Source organism: Balaenoptera ricei, chromosome 7 (genome assembly GCF_028023285.1).
Source record: "Balaenoptera ricei isolate mBalRic1 chromosome 7, mBalRic1.hap2, whole genome shotgun sequence".
Lineage (NCBI taxonomy): Eukaryota > Metazoa > Chordata > Mammalia > Artiodactyla > Balaenopteridae > Balaenoptera > Balaenoptera ricei.
The window spans coordinates 114576191-114598627 of record NC_082645.1 but is presented as its reverse complement, the minus strand read 5'-3'; the positions used below and the strand labels follow the sequence as shown (position 1 = coordinate 114598627).

The 22437-nt window shown below is 44.0% G+C and overlaps 1 protein-coding gene across 3 annotated transcripts in view; it reads right to left on the bottom strand.

Annotated features, from left to right (window-relative positions):
* The window catches only part of EIF4E2 (eukaryotic translation initiation factor 4E family member 2), a 28654-nt gene that overhangs the window by 5774 nt on the left and 443 nt on the right, over positions 1 to 22437 (bottom strand). The window contains exons 2-7 of one of the 3 annotated variants that reach the window (XM_059928948.1): positions 15983 to 16097; positions 14896 to 15030; positions 10639 to 10743; positions 9080 to 9232; positions 8843 to 8979; positions 1987 to 2065 (exon numbers count right to left, since the gene is read on the bottom strand). In XM_059928948.1, the coding sequence (XP_059784931.1) occupies positions 2020 to 2065; positions 8843 to 8979; positions 9080 to 9232; positions 10639 to 10743; positions 14896 to 15030; positions 15983 to 16097 (691 nt within the window). In that variant the 3' untranslated portion in view covers positions 1987 to 2019. Of the gene's footprint in view, positions 1 to 1986; positions 2066 to 6826; positions 7093 to 8842; positions 8980 to 9079; positions 9233 to 10638; positions 10744 to 14895; positions 15031 to 15982; positions 16098 to 22437 lie in introns of those variants that run through there. The other 2 variants (XM_059928947.1, XM_059928949.1) reach the window with 2 other exon arrangements.

Genomic DNA, 22437 nt, shown 5'->3' with positions numbered 1-22437 from the left:
ACTTGGAAGGGAGAAGAGGGAGGGAGGACAAGAAGGCTGAAGTTTGGGGCCTCTAAAATGGCAGCTCAAACCACCACAAGCTGGGTATGCGCATCTTCTTGGAACACCCCTTTTACCACTTACAAGGTTAAATCAATAAAGGTGAAATATGAAGTCCTTCTCAAGTCTGTTAGGACAATGAAGTGAGCTGGGTTTTTTTTGTTTAGACTCTAATACTCCTCTCATTCTCCCAAGTCTGTGCTTCAAGGAGAACACCTAACCCGTGAATGCTCCCTTCAATCTGCCCTATAAAAAAGATATGGGGGTGGGGCAACAAAAAGAACAAAGAGACTACAAAACGGCAATTATGCAACTTATGCAACTCTATGACTTTTCAAAGCAATTCAAAGATCTTTTTCCTGGGGAATTTAGGGTTAGCTAAGGGGAGAGGGAATAATTTTAAGTCTTCTTCCATTCTGTCTATTCCAATTTCATTTTAAAGCTTTTTTTTTTTATGGAACCTAAGATGCTGTTGAATTTTAAAGGTACCACCATTAAGAGGTAAACGCTGCCAATTAAACTGACAAAAACCTTTCCTATCACATTCACTGTAAGCATTCCAATTTTAGGGATATCAAAAGCAAAAAAAAAAAAAAAAAAGAAAAAAAAAGGAATCTTAGGATTAAATATAGTAATGCTATTAAAACAAATCCATTATAGCACCAGGCCTCTGGAAATTTAACTGATTTATTTTGAATATCTGCTGCTTTCCAGCCTACAAATCAATGTATCAGTATTAGAGCTGATACATGTTTTTCATCCATCTCAGAATTCTATATTGACTATACTTTACAGAGAAACTCTTTAAATTGCAATTTTGAAAATCTAATGTTATCATCTGAAAGCTGAATTTATAATAAAGGAATTAAACTACTGAAAAAACAGGTATGAGTGGCATGAGTGTATAGGAATTCTGGGACTGTTTATTACTCAGACCCCTGGCCACCCGCTTCTGTCCCTCACAGTGTCATGCCATCTCTTCAGCCCAGCTGAGGAATGCCGGTCTCCTTTCCTTGAAGAGGCCTCCCTTCCTCCCCGGGAGAGGGGAGTTCTGAAGCAGCTGCTACAGCTGACATGCTCTTTTCCACCTTAGAAAGTCTCCATTTCTTAGGGGTGGGTTTGGGGCGGGGATGGTTACTGTCTAGGAATGTGCTCTCGGGTCGGGCACATGCAGATACTGTCCTCTTATCCATTCCTCTCATCCAGAATAAATTTACCCAATTCAACTCCTTCTGCTAAAGAGACAGACATGGACTTGGAACTCCCTTAACTGAAATACAAATATTCTTAAAGTGAATGCTTCGGTTGACCCAGCCTTCGCTATCCCAGGGCCTCTCTCTGCCAGCAAACACGTGGTGGTCTAGCCACAATACAACCTGGAACCGTGCCTCCTACCAGCCCTGACATCTACCCTCAGTTCACTTTAACCGCTGAAACTCAGAAGTTCCATCACTTGTTTCCTCACAACTGACAAACACCACCAGCAAACGAGACATACCTCTCACCTAACCCATACTGTGGCCTGTGGAACTGTCCTATTAGTCACAGGACACTGTCAGACGGCTTAAAAGTGGCCACGTCCAGGCCAAAGAAAATGGATCTCTGGTCCATTTATAATCATGGAATGTTGGCATCCAAAGACACCAGAGACATGTTAGTCCATGGAACCTCATTTTCCAAATCAGAAAACAGAGGTGTAGAGAGGCTCATCGACCTGCCCAGGGGTTCACCAGGAGACACGTGACCCAGGGAGCATAAGCCAGTGGCTGTGGACTCAGTGGTTTCCCCTGAGACCGCGGCGTCAGTCAATGAGGAGCGGCTGGAGCAGGCTCCGCGCTGGCAGAGGCAAGCCTGGGGGCAGGTGGGGAGAGGGCATCCCCTTGGGAAGAGGGGCCTACGGCTGAGAGGTATGTCACAAGGTTACAGAGAAGGTAGACAAGGCCCTACCCTGAGTGTGAGAGACAGAGGGGGAGCGTCCGATCAGCGGCCGCTGCTGTTCACCAGGCCATGAAACTCCTCCCAGGCCCTGGCAAACCAGAGACAAAAAACACAATAGTACATTCAGATCAAAGGCTTTTTAACAAAGAGAGAACAGACAAGATAAACCCACACCCCATTTCAGATACCCTCAAGGTCAAGTGGAGCCCACCGACACCTGGAAGCACAGCAGTGAGGTTCCCCTCCTAGACTTTCCTCTCAGCTTAGCAGGGTGGCCGGCACCTTTCAGGGGCAGCTGGCACTTCTCCTGGCTCGTGCTACTGGTTAAGTCTGGCCCTCACTACTCCCTAGAGGATTTGCACGTCCTTCTAGCCACTCCTTCCACAAGTCTACAGGGGAGACCAGTGAGGTCAGAGCTAAGCTCACCCACCATGGGAGACACCTCCAACTCCCTGAGGCGAAGGGCAGCAGTGCTTTCTGCCTTGGGGACATGAGGACAGGGGGCAGAAACTATCTTTCTTCATCAGGCCTCACCCTGACGGTAAAGGCAGGTACCCAACAGCATTACAATGTCCAAAGACGCAATGAGGAAATTACACCACTTTATCTGCTTTCATATTTCCAACCTTCTGACCCTTCTAAACTCAGACCCAAATTCTTATCAGGTTCCATCTGTTTCTGATAATACCCAAGTAACTATTATCTTAAAATTTAAGTTGTATATGTCACAGCAGCTCAAAATTTCCAAGGGCCAATGCGCAACACAACCTTAATGCTTATTAACTTAATTTAGAAATCGGAGTTAGGAAGGGATAAAAAATGCGACTGAGGGTAGAGTCTCTTGGAATGATGCTCCGCAAAGACCAGGGCCTTGGTGACTGCTGGCCAAAAACCGGGAGAAAGCTAGATCCCCTGTGTATCCGGAAGCCCTAACGTACCTCAAGTTTTCTGAGAGGAGCTTATGTCCTTCCTTTTTGCCTTAACCATTTTTCAGCCACTTAGGGACAAAGTGTCAGGTAACTTCCCTGGGAATTATATATAAAATGGGTAATTTGGTGCCTTTAAATCTAAAATTCCTTACTGTCAATTATTCCATTCTTGGTTTAAAGGGGTGCTATACCCATGGTGACAACATATAGGGTTTAATGTGCTAAATTATTAGCTCACTACAGGTTTAATATTATGACCACTAAAATATATTTTATCAGTAGGTCTCCTACAGATAGCTTTTCTTTTTTTAAATAGGAAGGGATTAAATACAGAGACCTGGCACAACAAATTCATTCTTCCAGGCAATATTCACATCAGTTTCATTAGTATTTCCCTCTTGTAAACAGCAGCATTTATAAGTTAATGATGTATCTCTCGGAATAAGAGATTGATCTGAAGTTAATGGTTTCTTCAGAGAGAGTATTGCCAAAATACTGATACATGTTAACTGAAGGAAAATGGAAGAGCACCCAATAAGCATGCCAGTCTTTATCAATTCACAAACTCAGTTTCCACAGAAAGACATCTGCTTCACAGCTCCTTCTGGAGAGATGGTAACGTGATGAACTTTGAGAGTCCACGAGTGATGTCAGAAGGTCATTTCACTCTTCACTCCAAATGAAGGTAAGGAGAAAGCAAAATCTGCTTGGGCAACGACCCAGGAAACCCCTCTCTTGCTCTAAAGGTGAGACTTAAATTCTATTTAAGCAATTTAGGTGTCAACAAGAAATTACATGGCTGTGTTGAAGCTTCACCTCATTTATCCTTTTGTTTCCAGAAAGCCCTACACTAGTCCAAACCAAAGTTCTCTGTGTCAAGAACCTTCAGAAATATGGATGTCAGAGTTCCCCTCTAATCCAGTTTAGTATTAAACTGCCCTCCCATTTTCTTCAGCAGTATTTTCTTCGTATGTAAAAACTTCAACATGAAGAATGTGGGCAAAGAAGTTTCCTCATATGGATTCAGTGGAGATAAAATAGCTGATCAGAGTCACTGGTACAATCGCTGGTTCTCACAGGCCAATGCTTGACTAAGAGGCAAATCAAACGCCTAAAACTAGGTGCGAATGTTCTAGCTATTTTCCATCTGGCATCCCAGGCATATTAGTAATATTAAAACTTGTTTCTTTTAAAGGTAAAGAAAGAACAAGTTAAATGTTAATACTGTCATGTAAATTGAGTTTCTTTAAAAAATATATATTTTTAAATTACCGTGAGATTAATAGAGCCTACAGGGCATTCTAAACAGATTCAAATGACAGGATAACAATGAGTCCTTTAAAGACCACTTTTTACCAGCTCACTTACCAGAAAGCAAATTCTGAGAGCAGAGATCTCATTTCTGTGTAACTCTGTACTTGCCCCTACTCTGGCCCAAACCTCAGTTCACAGCCTTGCACTCAGCTGGCCCTCATACTCACGGACGAACTTGGCCTCCTGCTAGTCTGGGCTTTACCCTGAACATCAGCATGGGGAAACATTTCACAAATGCAAAGCCCAGCAATTATGCTGGTATGACCCAGTGCCACCTGGCTATGATTTAGCCATGGCAAGAGAAGGGATGGTTGGTTCTTGCCTACGAAGTTCAATGTTTAAATACAGTGATATCTAGACGTGGTGAAGTCCCCGTGATTCGACCCATTTCTCCTCTAGAATAAATGAATAAAGAGAAGTCACCTACCCTCAGCTCTCTCTGCAGAGGGGCCTGGTCAGTCTTCCCAACACTGTGGCCCACTGAGTGCAGCTGGCCCTGTCTTCCCTCTCCCATTCCAGGCCAGAGGCACGAAGGGACTCAAGAGACTACTCCAAAGAGGAATTTCCTCACAAAAGGCACTGCTGCTCTATATGGCTCTGGGCCCCAAGTCTTATCCTGGTGGTCTCATGATTCTGGGTTGCAAGTCTGGCTCTGTTATGAGATTGTCCTCAAAATGGCAGATACAGTGAATCACTTGATGCCTGCAAGGACCCAAATCTCTAAAATCTCAGCTACAATTGGCCTCATTAGAAAGAGCCACACCCCTGAGCTAACACTCAACTGAACCAGTTTCACGTTTCTCAGTGGGACCCGCGCGCCCTGAAGGGGCTAACTGTTGGCAGTAAGCAAGGGGACGAGGCAGCAGGCAGCACCTCCTCTGCAGCAAAGCAGCTTGTCACGCCCTGTGTGCAGCAGCGCCAGCCTCTCAGGAGCGCAGCAGGGAAAGGCCGCAAGCAGCGTGATCAGGGGAAGCCTGGGAAAACCAGAGAGCTGAAGAAGGACACTGGATACTGGACTGAAACAGAGCAAGGTGGAAGTACGCTTGACTGAGAAATCTAAGCCACCTCTAAAAAAATTCCCCTCACCATTTCCAGGAGCCCTAATCTCCAGAGTAGGTGGGAGAGAACTGCTGGCTCTTTCTTCCTCATTTCCCTTGAATTCTCAAGCCCAAGCAGCTGCTGTTCCTTGGCTCAAACAGAGCCACCCCTGTGGTAGAGCCACAAGGAGTAGAACAAAGCGGAACAGTTCCGGTTTCTGTTCAGATGTGGCAAGGATCACAGGGGTCTCAAGGTCAGTTTGGTGCTTTCTGATCAACTCTTCTTTGGAAGGTGACATCAAGCTCATCCCCTGGACCAGTTACATTAGCTGAAATTAAGGTCAATACATGTAACATTATAGTGGAAGGCAAGAGGGAAAGGGCCATAGAAGGTAATTCTTTGACAAACGCTGAAAACAGAGAGAATAGGCATTTCCATACATCAACAAATCTCCATCTTCTAGGTCCTTCAACCAATTTGGGGTACGTAATAGAAAAAAAAGCAACGAACGAACACCTCCAGGATGCTGAGCCCAGGGCGCTTTAGTCCCAGTGTGTGTTCTGTGGGATCCCAGGCCACATGGAGCCCGACGGTCAGTGAGGATGGTAGAGCTCAGGGTGCTGCTGCCATAATGGAAGAGCACAGCCACTCTGGCAAACTCCACGTTATGCCCACAGCCACCTTCACATGCACAATCAGGCAACCTGGCCTAGTGCGGGCAAAAGTGTTTCATTTTTGGTTTTGGTGGTAGCTCCTAAGAAAGCCTAAAGTAACGTAAGGCTTGCTGAAATTCTACGTGCAGGTTAGGGGCCTGAAGGCCAAGCTGTAGCACATACACGCCAAGCCACAAAGCACATGAGGGGCTGGTACGTGCTATGTATGGTCAGACGCCCTAAAGAGCACACTCAAGCAGGACAAAGACATCTCCCCACCCCGGGTCCTGATGCACAACAACCCTGGGGACTGGGAGGAAGGGAAGGGCTGGAACCTTGAGACCGTGCAAGCAGGGCGAGCTCGAAGAGGAAGATGATCTGGCTCTAAGGGGAGAGCAGAAGGGAGAAGGCTGGCATAAGAGCTTGTGGCTTGGGCGGCTTTGGCACAGTGAGAAAACCCCATTAACACAAAGCAAGGAAGCTCTATACGTACAGCCGCACACAGACGGAAGCAGGGCTTTACCTCCAAGCAAGAGATTTCTTTGAAGTAAGACAAACAAAGTCAGCAAAGCAAAGGCCAAGGATCCCCCTTTCCAACCTTATGGACTTTCAAGCTGAACTCTAAATCAGAAATCACTCTGTTCTGGTCATCAGCATGACTAGATGGAAACTAAAATTCAAATACCAAAAAAATGGGGTCTCATTTTGAGAGCTAGATGTCACCTCATCATGTCGGACCTCAGCAGAGCTGGAACAAAATACCATGTGACGTTACACAGTGGGCTTATGGAAATGAGGCTGCACTCCCCGGATGGCCCTCCACGGAGAAGTCTGTGCCATTCCTTAATATGGTGACAGTCAGTCTGAAAGGCCGCTTCTCTGATGCACCATAAAGAGCAAGAGCATGAGACAAGCTAGTTTAGCACCATTTATTAAGTGATCTCAGCTGTTGTCGTAGCTGCTGCGCGTCAGCCTGTTCTTAAAACATAAAATGCTCTTCCGATTCCTCTTGTCCGGGACAGAAGGGTCTTCCAGGTAGCACGCCAACAGAACAAGAGACTCCGATGATGCCAGCTTCAATGATGGTGCCATCCAGAGAGGGAGAGGGTCATGGCACATTCAACCGCGGCTTCCAGAGGTTTTGAAAAAGGAGCCTTTGGGGGCCCAGCCTGCCTGGCATTCTAGTGGAAGTGCAAAATGTTGGCACATTGGGAGAGAAAGAGAGGGAGACGCGAGGGAAAAGTAGCATCTAGGTATCAAGGAGGGTTTTCTGGTCCCTGTAGCTGCAGGGCTGGAGTACTAGGCAGACCTCTGGATAAAGCAGCAAGCAGCAGACTAAGGCAATAAGCCCAAAGGCTCTCCTAGACTCTAAGGACTGGTACGTGTTTCTACAAAAGTCAGGAAGAACTGCTGCAGGGTATTAGAGAGGGAGAACAGTGGAGAGGGGAGAGTTGAAAAATACCTCTTTCCCTTTCCTACCCAGGCGAAAAGGTTGCTTTTGCGGGGGATGGGGGTGGGGAGCATTTGGGAACCTTGAATGTAAGAGTCCTAGAAAAGGCAGGTGTGGGTCTCTCCAGCCTAGACTGAGTCTGGCTGGAGGGCAGAAACTACTTGTATTACAGAACAAAGAACAGGAAAAATCTGCCTAGAGAAAAACAACGCTGGCCAGGGACTGCCTGGCCCGGGACTGCCGAGGCAAGCAATCAGGGTCGTGGCTAGCTAGTAACTGTTGGTGGCTACAATGCGCCACGCCCAGCCATGTGATACAGACCACCTCCTATGGCAGCATTCCCAATTAAAAACTGGCGCTTAGCTCATTTAAGCCAGTTCCACCCACAGTATGATCTGTAAATTCAGGGGAAAAAGATTCCCAAATGGTCTGCCTGCTAAACACCATGGCTGGGCTCATTACTAGTAATGTTTTTAATAAGCAGGATGGTGATATTATTACTAATGATGACAATGAGAGCAATAATACTTGGCCCTGTAAGCGCATTCTCCATCTGAGGACCTTCAATTACAAAGATTAAATCAGCCTCAAAACAACCCTGTCGGGTAAAGCGTTATTATCCCCCATTTTACCGATGGGGAAACTGAAGCAGAGTGGCAGAGAAACTTTTCAAAGGCACACATTGATATTAGAGTCAAAGGAGAGAACTAAACCTCCAAGTCCTGACTCCTAGTTGGCTCGCTCTCCCTCCAGTTGTGAGAAAAATCTAACAGCCACTCCCCACAACGTTTTCATAATAACCTGAATTTATTTATGACATTCAATCACTGAAGGAGCAACCCTAGCCAGTGATTCTCATTTGTGGACGTCCAGCTCCACTTCCTCGAGTCTTAGGTAGACTGCAAAGCTAATTTCCCCTTTGGCATCCATGCTCCCCTTAGATTCTACTCCCACAGACACGCTACTCTGCTTCCTCTACGAGTTCAGCTCTACACACAAGGAAATGGAGTCATCACTCCTGATACGAAGTCAATTTCCCAGGACAAAGAAAACAGACTGAAGCTAACAGGTTAAAAAGACATGCAGAAGTGGAGTGAGGGGCAGACAGGGAGGAGGGCCTTACTGTTCAGTGAAATTATCTTAAAAAACAGCAAGAAAAAGAAGAGCACTTTGTCTTTCATTTTACGACAGTGGTTAGTGCATGAAAGACAAGACAGCCTGTGTAAATAAAGCCAGCCCAGGCAGTGCAACTGGGATTCTGCAGAAGGGCGCTCTCTCATACAGAGCACCCCACAGTGCAGGTGGACAGGGAACCTCGCCAGCAAAGAACTGCCACAAGTGGCCAGAAGCACTAGGGGAAGACTGGTCTGTCCCTTCTCCTGAAGTCAGTCTCCGTACGACCACATTCCTCTGGGCCCAACTAAGGACCTACTTTTGCTAAACTTAGGGACACGCCCCCCGCAAGCCCCCACAACACATACTTGATGCTGTCGGTGTGGGTTTTGTATTCCATAATGGTGTTGGGAGGTAGGTTAAGCACTCGCCGAAGCGTATCCCGGATGCGGGCTGTGGTGGCTTGGTCGCTGGCAGTCTTATTCCATATTGAAATAATGTCCTCCTACAGGAGGAACGACAGAAAGAATCATCAAAGCAAATCGGAGGCAGTGAGAAGAGTAAAGGCAACATGCGAAAGCAGACCTGCCCGTGGGGTGGCTTACCTGAAACCGGACAGAGACCACAGCCCCACAGATCTCCTCCCCAACCATGAACTGTTCCCCCAACATGGCCAGGATGAGATTCTCCCAGCAACGGGATGCCAAGCCCTTCCGCAGCCGAATAATCCACTTGCCACCATTTTTATTTGCATCATCCTGTGAAAAGAGAGAAAGCATTTAAAGTTAAAATATGGTTTCACAGCTCTTTTGCTTTTGCTTTAGGGCCAATGATCCCTTGATCACTAAGAAGTCTTGTTGCTTCCCAATTATTCAACTCTATAGGAAAAAATGGCCAAACGGACCCTTTAAAAATAATCCTCTCTTGGGAATTCCCTGGCGGTGCAGTGGTTAGGGCTTGGCACTTTCACTGCCGGGGCCCCAGGTTCGATCCCTGGTCGGGGAACTAAGATCCTGCAAGCCACGGCATAGCCAAAATGGCAATGATCATCCTCCTCCTCCTCTTTTTTCAGAACTACATCAAAATGAAATGATGTCAGATTTCAAACACAGATCACTCCTTACTTCATTCGCCAGAAGTTTATCAAGAGTCACCATGTCCCAAATACAGACATGAAGCCACAGTCTCTACCTAGATCCAGTCTAGTGAAGAAGATAGACAAGAAAATTAATTACAGCAGTACAGTCTGACAAGTACTGCTGTAACAGAGATATGCATAGGAAGTTCAAAAAGAACAAGACAGAAACACCCAAGAAGAGGAAAACATTTAAGCCGGGTCTTGAGGGACACAGGAGTTAGCCAGGTAAAGCAGGTGAAGGGCTCTGCAGGCATTGGGAAGAACATGGCAGTGTGCAAACTCTGACTGTGAGACAGAGATGCAAAGAGGAAGGTCTAGCTACAGTGAAGGGAGGATTTAGAGATGATGGGTGACAAGTCCTGAAAGGTAATTAGGTGCAAGATCATGTGTGTGATGGAGAGCTGCATAAGATTTTTAACTGGGGTATGTGTATGTGATCCCGTTTGTCTTCTAGAAAAACACTCTGGCATCAGAATAGAGAAGATGGGTTACAGCAAAGAGATCATAGAGCTCAGCTCTGGGTCTCTAGTTGCTGCTCGTAAGCTTATTTTTACTCACTTTAATCATAAGTACCCTATGGTAATATATTACACACACACAAAACCAGTTCTATGGGAAGAGTAATTTTAAAAAATCCTCTAATGTTGTTATAATACCATTTTAGTGACAAAACAATCTTTGAAAACCATCCACACAGACAAACAATGGAATCAGCGCCTTTTCCTAGAGGTCCCATTTCCAAAGGACCAAATAGTGACGCAGCTTTCAGAGAAGACTTTTTTTTATCTTTTGGCAGCACCACAAGGCATGCAGGATCTTCGCTGCCCAACCAGGGATGGAACCTGCACCCCCTGCGGCGGAAGCGCAGTCTTAACCACTGGGCCGCCACGGAAGCCCCGAGAAGACTATAAAATACTTTTAATTTTGACATGGCTTTTAAAAAAAAACAAACCAAACCAAACAAACAAAAAACCCCCAAAACAAAAAACTTGCTCAGAAAAGCAGTCTGAGGCTTTCAGTTCTCACCTCCCACATGGGTTTAATTCCTTCTTTGAAGAGATGGAAGTCACTGTGGCCTGTCAGGTCCCCGGGACGTACCATGTGGCTGTAAAACCTCCAGAACTGCTCCACCTGCAGAGAGAAGATAGCAGAGTGAAACGATGTTTCTTATGCTTCTTTGAATGAATGTGAGATTTACTTAAGAGAAGAGCATAAACACGGAAGACACTCTGCTAGAGGCTCTACTTTCTGGAGGTTAGGTTTTCATTCGGGGGACTGTGTGGGAAGGAAGGCATGTTAGAGGAAAGCATACTGTATATTTTGATAAAAGAATAATGTAATATTGTTGATACAAGAATAAACTCTTTAGGTGAGAAATACCAGCCTCAGCTAGGAGCCTTAGTTGGTCAATGTCAATACATACTCCCCTCATCACACGGTGTAAGAGGACCCTGTTTTTACACAATAAAAACCACTTAAGGGCTTCCCTGGTGGCGCAGGGGTTGGGAGTCTGCCTGCCAATGCAGGGGACACGGGTTCGAGCCCTGGTCTGGGGAGATCCCACATGCCGCGGAGCAACTAGGCCCGTGAGCCACAACTAGTGAGCCTGCGTGTCTGGAGCTTGTGCTCCGCAACAAGAGAGGCCGCGATAGTGAGAGGCCCGCGCACCGTGATGAAGAGTGGCCCCCGCTCGCCGCAACTAGAGAAAGCCCTCGCACAGAAACGAAGACCCAACATAGCCAAAGATAAATAAATAAATAAATAAAAATTAAAAAAAAAAAAAAAACCACTTAAGTCTTGAGACAGATTAAATGCCACATAACCTCAGCCTGAATGTATTTCTTTAGACCCAAATCACTTTAAAAAAAAAATACAGTATTATTAACTGTGTGCGTTAACTAGTCATTGTGCTGTACATTACACGCCCATGACTTATTTATAACTGCACTTCTTGATCAAAGATGTTTACCATCAAATATAGCATTAGCTACAATGAAATACATTTTATTTCTGTTTAGTTACTGAGCATTAAGTGACAGAATCAACCACATGCACTACTCCATACCATGGTGCCCTTGATAAGGCCAGGACGGTCCAAAAACCAAGCAGGACTTAGCCTCTCACTTAGGGTTTAAGTCCATTTTCTTGGCTAGAAATTTTCTCTTTGCTCCTCCTCCACAGTCCTGTTAGAAAATTAGACATATTTCTCTATAAAATGTATGCTTATTTATATTCATCATGCTATTTCTGTTTCTCTCACTAGTGATTTGCTAGGAGAGATTACTTCCCTATTCCTCTGCAATTCATGGAGAATAGCTACAAAGTACTGGCCAGTGAAGTGCACACTTTAGGAGGAAAGAGAAAATGTGGAACAGTCTGAAGAAACAGTTGGTATTTGCCAAGACACTGCTGGCTCTAAATTAAACATGAAGAAAGATTCCATAATGCGCAGCTGAAAATGGGTACCAAGCAGACAGAGACTCAGGTCATACTCCCAGATCTGGATAGCAACTGAGGAGAAACAGACCTCAGACTGTGTGAAATGGCTGTGCCTTCCATTCCTCTAGAGAGCAGGAACATGGGAAATGTCTCAGGTTACAAAGAAATTAGGAATGAATGCCATCTGTAGGACTTCAATGCAGTGTTTCATCTCAGCCACTGCCTTGCTTAATTACACCCAGTGATTTGGGACAGTGAGTGGTCATATGCATACAATGAGCAATAATCTTTTCCCGCCCTAACACAGTGCAAAGAAATGAAGTATGCCTACTAGAAACCTTGGCTCACTGTGAATCAGGACTTGAGGGGGTGGTGGGGACAAAGTACACCAACCACTCCCAATCCTCCAACTGAGCATTGCTTTATTAACCGTTTGGTCTCCACCAATCTTAAAGCCATCCTATATAATCTTATAGCCAGAATCCTATATCCAAACCATAAGAGAGATGAAATAGTAAGCAGATCGAGAAATAGTATTAAACTTTTATCTTTTTTCCTTCTCTTAAGGCAATTTTCATTTTTGGAACTCCCAACTGAAACCAAAAAATAAACATTTAGACCCAGAATATGAAGTGCAGAAAAGACCTCAGAAATCATCTCAACTACCTTCTTCATATTATAATTGAGGAAACGGTTTCAGAACTTGCCCTAGCCCACAAAGTCAAGCAGTAGAACAGATGACACTTGTGATCCCCACATCCAATGCTCTTTCCATTTCAAGACATGGCTTTCTTAGTTACCTTAACTTCAAGAACTTTTTAAATGTTGTCAAACACTAGGATTGAGGACAAATGGGAAATACTGCTTTGGCATCATTGGTTTTACAATGCAATTATTTCTTTGTGAGGAATTTAATATTGTGAGGCATTTCCCAATGCCTTGAATTACATGACACTGGTGAGTATAAAGAAGCATTAACCCAAGATGACGCTGAGGACAAACTGTTCAACTCAGCATACATGCCCAAAGAAAAGAAAACAAAAACCCTCCTTGAGCAAGCTGGGTAAATTCATATATGCCTTTCTTAAGAGGGAAAGAAAAATGCTAGAAATAGTTATAATTATGCTAAAATAATTGAACAAATTCCTGAATGAAAACTTACTCCCCAGTTCAGTTTCTTCTCTGATCCTCTGAGCGCTTAACCAGTTGTTCACAACATAATGGCTGCCATTTTACCTGTAATGTCTAGCAAGCAATCAAAATTTCCGTGGATTCAGGAATGTTAGGACTACATGGATATTTTTAAGTTTAATTCTACTGTTCTCTCTGCCAAGAATTCCTCTTCTTATCACATGTTCAAATTCTTTAAATTCAATCTTAAACCCATCTCCTCCCAAAGAGGCTTTCTCCAAGCTGAAATTAATTCCTTCCCTCTGAACTCCAAGAGCACTCTAGCCACGCCTTTCTTACAGCACTTCCCACTGCCTCCCTGTATTGGAAATTCCTGGGCATGTCTTATTTCCCTAAGGGCAAGGTTTTTTATTCATTTTAGAACCCTATTAGTGCCTTGAATTCATTCAACATTTCTTGAACCAAATATGTACCAGTGCACAAGCTATTTTTAATAATTCAAAAAAGCCTAAATTTACTGGTGGTAAGAGAGCACAGGCCAACTAAAACAAGATCTTTGCTTTTGGCTGAAATTATATCAACTCAGCATAGTAATCAGATGATCTGATTATCAGTTATATATGCATATCTGATTAATAATAAACAGATAGATATAGCTTCTTCTAGTAAACAAACATTTTTAAAACTTGGAGCCTCCTGGCATGCATTTTGGTATATGGAAGAGTAAAAGAGTATAGGATTTGGAAGGTGGTTTTTACAGCCTACCCAACTTGAGTTTCAATACTGGTTCCTCCACTTAATCAAGTAAATTATCACAGATTTCAGACTTCAGATCAGATACTTAACCAAGCCTCATTTTTCTCATTTGTAAAATACGGATAACATCACTGACCTCATAGGGCTATCATAATGATCGAAGGAAATCACACAAAGTGCCTATTATTGTGTCCTCCTCTTTACTAATTTATCGTAAAATTTATTTTCTATTATAGTTTTCTTTTCCAGTGTCTGCATTTTAAACAGGACAAATACCTCAATAATTTCAAGAAAATAACAAATCCTGCATTTGATTCGGCCCAGAGATCGACTGTACTACACCTACAAAATATATAATAATCTTCACTGAACAAGACTGGTTTTAGTCGCAGACAGCTTCTCAGTGTGCACAACTCTAGCTACCTGTGAGGGAGATAAGACAGAGTGTGGGCTCTCTGCACTGACAGTACCCACAAAAAATAGACTTCCTTTTCTTTCTGAACACAGAAAAAAGATGCTACTTTATGCATAATCACTAACACATCCAGCACCCTAATGGGAGATTATTAAACACAAAAACTCTAATTTTATTCTCAACTTTATTGTCAAGCTTCATGAGAACAGACACCATGTACTATAAAATTCTGTATCCCCCGTGACACTGCGCACAGTAAGGACTCAATAAGTATCTACTTGAACAAGCCTGTGTTTCTGTATTGTCCCCTTCTGACCAGTTCCACAATTCACATACTTATTGATACTGACGTATGTTACCTATGGACGTGTAATGAGAAATCTAAGAACGAGCCAATCTGACTTCAGAGACTCAGGTCAGTCAACTAAGGAAACTAGAATCCTAAGTATGTTACCAGGAGGGTACATAGACACAATGATGTAAATAAACACAGGCATGAATGTACTACCAAGGCTCACTACATTAAACCACCCAGTACTCACAGAGGCAAAGGTGCCAATCTGTTTGATATTCTGTTCGTAGCTCTGTGAGCTGGTGGGACGGCCAGGGGTTCTCCTGGAGTACCAGAAAGTGTAGTTATACTGCAGGGGGTGCTCCGCTGGCCCAGGGACAACAGCCTGTGAATTAAAGAAGGTGTGTTAATCTGGGCATTTTTCACATGCTCTGAGACTGAGAAAACATTTTACAGTGTCACCCCTTACCACCTCCACACTTAAAAAGGATACATCCTCAATTACCTGCAGTGGGCTCAAGATTCTGCTGACACGGTAAGTTAGTGGTTAACTGACTCTAAGTTCCTGTAACATTCTCTCTGTTCTTAATGCTTTCATAACTTTCTAATTCCTATCACAGATATTTACGTTTGTATCTTATCTCAACATATTCCCAGGCCACGTCGGCCTCCTCCATGACACCCTATCACTTACTGGCTAATGACACTGGGCAAGCTGCTTAACCAGTCTGTGCCTCAGCTGCTTATCTGCAAAGTGGGGAAAATAACAGCCACCACCTCATGGGGCTGCTGAGAGGATCAAATTAATTAACAGATGTAAAGTGCTTAGCACCATGCCTGGCACATAGTAAGTACTCAATAAATGGCAGCTACTAGTACTACTGGTACTGTTAAGTGTAAACTCCTTCATCCAGTCTCATTCACCTTTGTGTCCTCTTAGCACCTGAAATGCCTGCATCTGGAAGGTACTCAATATTGTGGGATCAATCAGCTCAGACTATTACTAACTAAACGGTCAAAAATTCTAAGTGATGTGCAGGATTTGAAATACCGAGCAGCAGCTTCTGAAGCAATTAACGTCCTCGTTAAACTCCAGGGTTTACCCCCTACCTCAGGCTAGGGGAATGTTGGAAAGCAAGGCAGCACCTCAAGATCATGTGGCAAGGGAAAAGTTCTAAGTCCCAAAATGAACTCCAGTGATTCAACAACCTTTTTTGAGAACAAAATCAGATATTACAAAACAGGATGCCATCAAGTTCATCTGCATCTTCCAGATTTCCCAAGATAACCAAGTCTCAAGTCCAAAGGCAACCACATCTAGGCAGCACAAAACTTACCTTCCTCTTGCCGCTGCTCTGACTCTTGTCTCGTTCCGTTTTTTCCTTCTCACCATCTTTCTGTGTGCTGTTTTCTTCATTCTGATCATGGTCCCCACTGTCGTCATCTTTCAATCTAAACGGAAAGGCAAAACAACGTTACCCCATGACTGAGCTGATTCCTGCTTATCTAACAAAGCCACCAGGTCAAAAGAACTACCATGAAACCAACCCGAAGTCACTCAGGCAATGAGGTGCACATGAGATGAGAGACAGCAAAGGAATGCAGAATGGCAATTAGGAGGATTAAACAAAAATGAAACTGCCCATCAGCTAACTTGTGAATTCCAGAAAGCACCACATTCTAGTTTTCTAAAAGGCTGCACAAAGAAGCGAGAGGTAAATGGTGAAAGGGATTATTTTCTTTGCCAAAAATAGTCAATAATGAGAAGAATTTCTGGATTAAATAACTGCTTTGGCATTTCAAATGAAGTTAAAAAACTTTTCTTTCTTGCCACTTCTTCTAACCATCTTTCCTACCCCTCCCCGCTGCTACTGCTTTAGTTTAGGCCTTCTTCCCCTGTCATCTCAATTACATTGCCACCAGCATGCTCCTTCTAAATGCAAATCTAATCATTTAACTTCCATGCTTAAAACTCTCAACTGTCCCTTGCCCTTTGATGTCCACCATGCAGGATAAAGTACAATGAAATGTAAGATCCTCTAGAGTCTGACTCCTGTCAACTGGCATCCTCCTTCCCTCCTCCCACCTCCCCAAGCGACCTATATTCCCCCATCTGTGTTATTTGCAAACACTACCCCCTCAGCCTAAGGTACCACTCCTCCCACATCTGTTTTTCCTACTAGAGGGGGCCCTTAGAACAGTGTCTTATTAATTTTTGTATCTTCAGCATCTAGGACAAGATGCTGCCCTAACATGTAGCACAAGAAGATGCTCAATTGATGTTAAGTGAAAAGAAAAAGAAATTAAAGAAAGGAACGTCTTCTTGCCTTTTAAGTCAAATCCCTTTCAGGAGCAGTGAAACCACCCTAAGTGTTGTGTAGTGGTTTGCTATGATTTCAAATCCACTTATTTATGACTTAAATGAAGGTATTTTAATCCACCTGCTTATGACAAAGACCAAAAAAAAGTTGTTTTTAGAAGTAAAGTTGTTTTGATGTAAGAATAAGTGTGTCAGGATGTCACCTCATCTGTTGTCATTGATAAGCACTAGCAGCTCACCTGCTGAGTGGCACCGCCAGGGCCTTATCAATAAAAACAAAGAAGGAACTATGGCGAGGGGACATTTAGACTATAAATACTGAGAGTGTGTGAGGAAGATCCAAGCGCTTCTGTCCGGGCAAAGCTATCCTTCGCTGATCGTGCTCTCTGGAGATCTTGAGCCACTCGCTCCTGGTTGGCAGTGATGTTAAACCCTACAGCAGTCTCAGGAAGGCAAGGGACATTCGTTCCTGCTGTGGTCAAGGTGACTCCTTTAGCAGTGGTGGCAAACTGTGTAGCGGCCCCACAAAGATCAGCCTGCCCATCAACACCAGTGCTGTAGTTTCCTAGCAATGTGCTCTAGCAACAAGTGACTTTTATTTTTGAGCTGGCAGCTGGACTTCAGCTGTTGGTTGGCAAAGCCATCTCATCCAGTACCAATTCATATAAAGGTACAACTGAACTAAATTTGGACTTTATTCCTTTCATCTTCCCTTGCCTGGAACAATAGTGTGATTAACCTGTCATTGGTTTGGAGTATGGTATGTTATTTCTTTATCAGCTTAATAAGGGACATCTGCATGCTATTGGCTTATGAAATCACTGTAATTCCCACACTGAATCTGTGGTAAATAAACTACTGGCAAAGAAAATCTGTCTCTGAGCATAATTTGCCACCCCCCAAAACACAATACTAAGGCTTTCAGTGAACCTAAAGTTCACTGGATCCAGACAAAAAGATAAATGGAAGGTGAATTCACAAAGATAGTAAGAATGCTGTTTAGTCTAGAGCTGAACCATTAACTTACAGATATTTTCTGAAATCACTTTTCCGCCCCTATCCAGTCAAATGGAATCTGGCAATTCTCAGGAAAGGTACTAGAAGTGGTCAAACTGTAACTCAGATACAGGAATACCTCAGAGATATTGTGGGTTTGGTTCCGCATCACCACAATAAAGCAAATATCACAATAAACTGAGTCACGCAACTTATTTGGTTTCTCAGTGCATATAAAAGTTATGTTTTCACTGTACTGTAGTCTATTAAGAGGGCAATAGCATTATGTCTTTAAAAAGTATGTATCTTAATTAAAAAATACTTTATTGCGAAAAAATGCTAACCATCATCTAATTACACAGGGTTGCAATAAACCTTCAATTTGTAAAAAAAAAAGGCAGTATTTGCAAAGTGCAGTAAAATGAGAGGTATGCCTGTATTACCTTATAGATGCAGAAACATGCTGCAAAGTATTTTGTACTGTTTTTCTTTTTGCCCATGAATCCCCAGTGCCTACCACATAAAAAGCGCTCAAATGTTAGAATGGATGGGCTAGGCACGCGCTGGGGTGCCTGCTGTGCCCACTTCACAGCCCTAGCTGTAGAATATACTCCCAAGATTGTACATGGTGCCATGACCGTCCCCAACCCCACCCTGGCCAAGACATGACTGTGAAGGGCACCAGACTAAAGGGTGGCCCAGCCTGGCCAATAAGCGATGCCTCAGGGGCTTGCTCAAAATTATGAGCCAATTCCTCCCTCAGCTTTTCATCCAGGAGATGAAAGATCATATGGATTCAGGAACTAGGGCAGTCATATGAGTCTCATACAAGAAAAGCCATGAGGGAATAAAGACAACAAGCAAGAGCACAGAAAGTCAGTAGGGGTAAAGGGAATGAGCAGATGAGCAGAGAGTGGAAAGGAGAATGGTTTTGTCTGTGATGCTGCCATCTCTTTCACTTGGTTCACCCTCCCTGGACTCCTGGGAGACCTAATGGTGCTTACAATGCCCCTTCCCCTTCATTAAACTTGAGCTGGTCTGGTTTCCTTTTCAAGAGGAACCTGTCTAGCATGCAAGTTCCACAACATTTACAAGCACACTGTGTGTTTAAGAATACCTATGGAATACCTGACACACAGTTTGACCTCAGCATGGTACAACAAACTCCTTTCCCTCCAGTGGTCAACCTACTTGTTCATCACCTGGTCTCTGCTCAGAGAGCTCCTCTTCCCCTACTTAACTTGTCCTTCAGGATTCAGACTAAGGACCACTTTCTCTCTTTTTAAAAAATATTTATTTATATTTTGGCTGCATTCAGTCTTCGTTGCTGCGCACAGGCTTTCTCTAGTTGCAGCGAGCGGGGGCTACTCTTCGTTGCGGTGCGTGGGCTTCTCATTGTGGTGGCTTCTCTTGTTGCGGAGCATGGGCTCTAGGCGCGTGGGCTTCAGTAGTTGTGGCACATGGGCTCAGTAGTTGTGGCTCGCAGGCTCTAGAGCGCAGGCTCAGTAGTTGTGGTGCACGGGCTTAGCTGCTCCGTGGCATGTGGGACCTTCCGGGACCAGGGCTCGAACCTGTGTCCCCCGCATTGGCAGGTGGATTCTTAACCGCTGAGCCACCAGGGAAGTCCAGGACCACTTTCTTTTGAAAATATTTCCTGATCTCTCTCTAGGATGAGTTGGGATTCCCTCTTCTGAACATCCCCATATAAATGTTTGTACTTGTCCCAGCTGTACTGTCATGGCCAGTTTTTTGTCTCCTGATTATGAACATTTCATGAGTTTTTTTTAATTGCTTAGGCCCAAGACAGCTCCTAATTCTCTTCTTTAGGGCATACCACAGGGACTCACATCGTTTCTCTCTTCTCAGTTCCCAACTCCCCACTATATCCTTTGGGGTCCTTTCCATTCAATCTTGGTTAAAGAGGGGCACCGTCACCCCAGCATCTTACATTTTTCTAGCCCCAAGCGAAGCATATAAATGCCTTTCTTTTTAGTGCTTTTGCTGCTAACCACTAGGAAACAGAAAAATAACAAAAATAATTATGCCAGAGAAGAAACAATGCTACTGTGATCCCTGGACTCCACCTCCTAACTCCCTTCTAAGATAGTAAATGGAAACCCTAATGGACCTTCATCTTATGCTGTCATTTCTTGAGGGTGGAGCTAAGCAACCACTCTGCTCTTTGAGCCTACACTTAAGGCAAGTCATTTGCATCCTGTCTTCCGGAGGCTACTCTTACCAGCCTGAAGCTGGATGTGAGCAAAGACACAATCCAGACAGAAAAATCAGTGCTCAATACACTTAGGCAGGCAATTAGCATCTGAAGCTGTCCAGGCTGAGTGGCACCTAATTAGCTCACCAAGCTTCTGCCCAGGTATGTCCTCATACTCTAACTAGACGATTCACTGCATGTAGGAACTTGGTCTAATTCATCTTTACACGTCCAGCATCAGGCAGTGGCAGAAAGCAAACACGTTTAATGAATGCATTTCTAAAATCAAAGCAATACAAGGCAGACTAGGATGAATGTCGAATAAGTGGTTCAGACAATAATTAAGAATGGGCCAAGGCTAAGAAAAAAAGAATCGGGACAAAATCAAATATGGCATCTAGATTTGAAAACCAAGCTCAATACCGTAGGGACTGCAGTACAGTGAAAGCATCTTAGGCTTTTACATATGAATAGGATCAATGGCAATGGTAGCTAATGACTTGATGGGTGGGTGGGGGTGGCGGCTATTAGTTTAGGTCCTTAGAAGGTCACACAGAAAAGGAGACTAGAGCTCCTCTTTAATCTGAGCCCATCAGATTAGACTACAGTACTCAACTCCAGGCACTGGACTTTTAGGACTCTGGCAAACTGGAACATGTCCTTAGGAGCCATGTGGTGAAGAATGCAGAGACCAAATATGCAGCCGTGGTCTAAAAACTGCACTTTTTTTGCATGAAAAACAAAGACAACAAAAACAAAACTCAGGGCTGGAGTGCTGTCTTCAATTGCTAATTTCGAATGAAAGACAGCTTTGTTTTTTTCCTGCATAGCTAGAAGACAGATGTTCAGTATAATGAATAGTTAACAATTAGAACTAATTAAAAATGACCCAGGTTAATTTTTGTCAAGATGTGCTTGAACAAATGTTAAACAACAAACCTGGGTTTGAACCTCACCATATGGCCCTTCTTGTTGTTGTGGGCAAGTTATTTAATCTCAGAGAGTCTCATTTTCCTTATCTCTAAAAGGAGGTAACATGACCCCCTTACAGGGTTGTTAGAATTAGTAGAAATAATATGTGAAAAATAGCAAAATGCCTGTGGAAGCCATTACTGCCACTCTTAAATTAGCTTACTGCAAACCTCCAAATGATCTGGGTAGGGCTGGGCCAGATTACCCATGAAGTGCCTTCTTAAAATGAAATTTTGATTTCTTCAATTCGGCGGAGAAAGGGGTATAGGGTTGGCAGAAAGCTCCACTGAGGCAGGACTTAGAGCTGAAGCTAGGAGTTGCAGGGCTTATGACTGTGCGGGGGAGGAGAAGGTGGTAATTAGTATAGGGATGAGCTCAGCTATGCAGTGGACTGCAGAAGCAAACTCCCAAAGACTTTTTTCAAGTAGCAGAGCCCTCTCAGCAACCAGGAAGCATTCCTGAGGAGCTGCCAGGAGTGCTGGAATCCAGGACCTCGGAATTTGCATACCAGCACTCAAGGTACCGGAAAAACTCCAATTTCCCATCGGCAACAGTGGGTCACAACCTAAACTAATAGTAATTCCACTTTACATTTGTATCTTAAATGTAGTACTTTTTATATCTTAAAGTACCTTTAAGCATTGCCGAATGTGATTTGATGCTTATCACACTCACTGCGGCAGCAGAGCACTAACCACTAATGCGGTTTGGGTAACAGAGGCTCAGAGATTGGGTAACTTTCTTAATGTCAAATAACTGGTAACTGGTGGGTCTGAGACTGGAAATCTAGGTCTTCGGAAAAGAAGACAGATTTACTGGACTACCAGAAGAAAGCCAAAACATAATCTACCTCCAGATACAATCGCTGCAGGGAAACATGCAAAAATATTTTGCATTTCCTTTCTGCACCTCCCAATTGTTTGATGCTGGAACTAGAAACCACACAACAGATAGGGTACATACAGAACTGCAGGAGGAGGCAATAACAAGTATACCCGTTGGGCAAGAAACTGAGCAGTTCTTGGAGAGTGTGTTCGAAGAGGGGAAAAGGAGGGGGAAGAGAACGGAAGCAGGAAGGAGTCTCGGGAAGATGAGAATTCCGTAACTGAGCAGCCACTGCGCTGAGCGCGGCAGCCACGTTACCTCATTGCATCTTCGCAACTCTACGACACGGGCTCTGTTACCGTCCGCACCTTGCGAATGAGAAAACTGAGACTCAGGAGAGATGACCTGCCTAGGCCAGAGGGAGTGTGTGAGAAAAGCTGGGTTCAGAAGCAGAGCAGCCAGGCTGC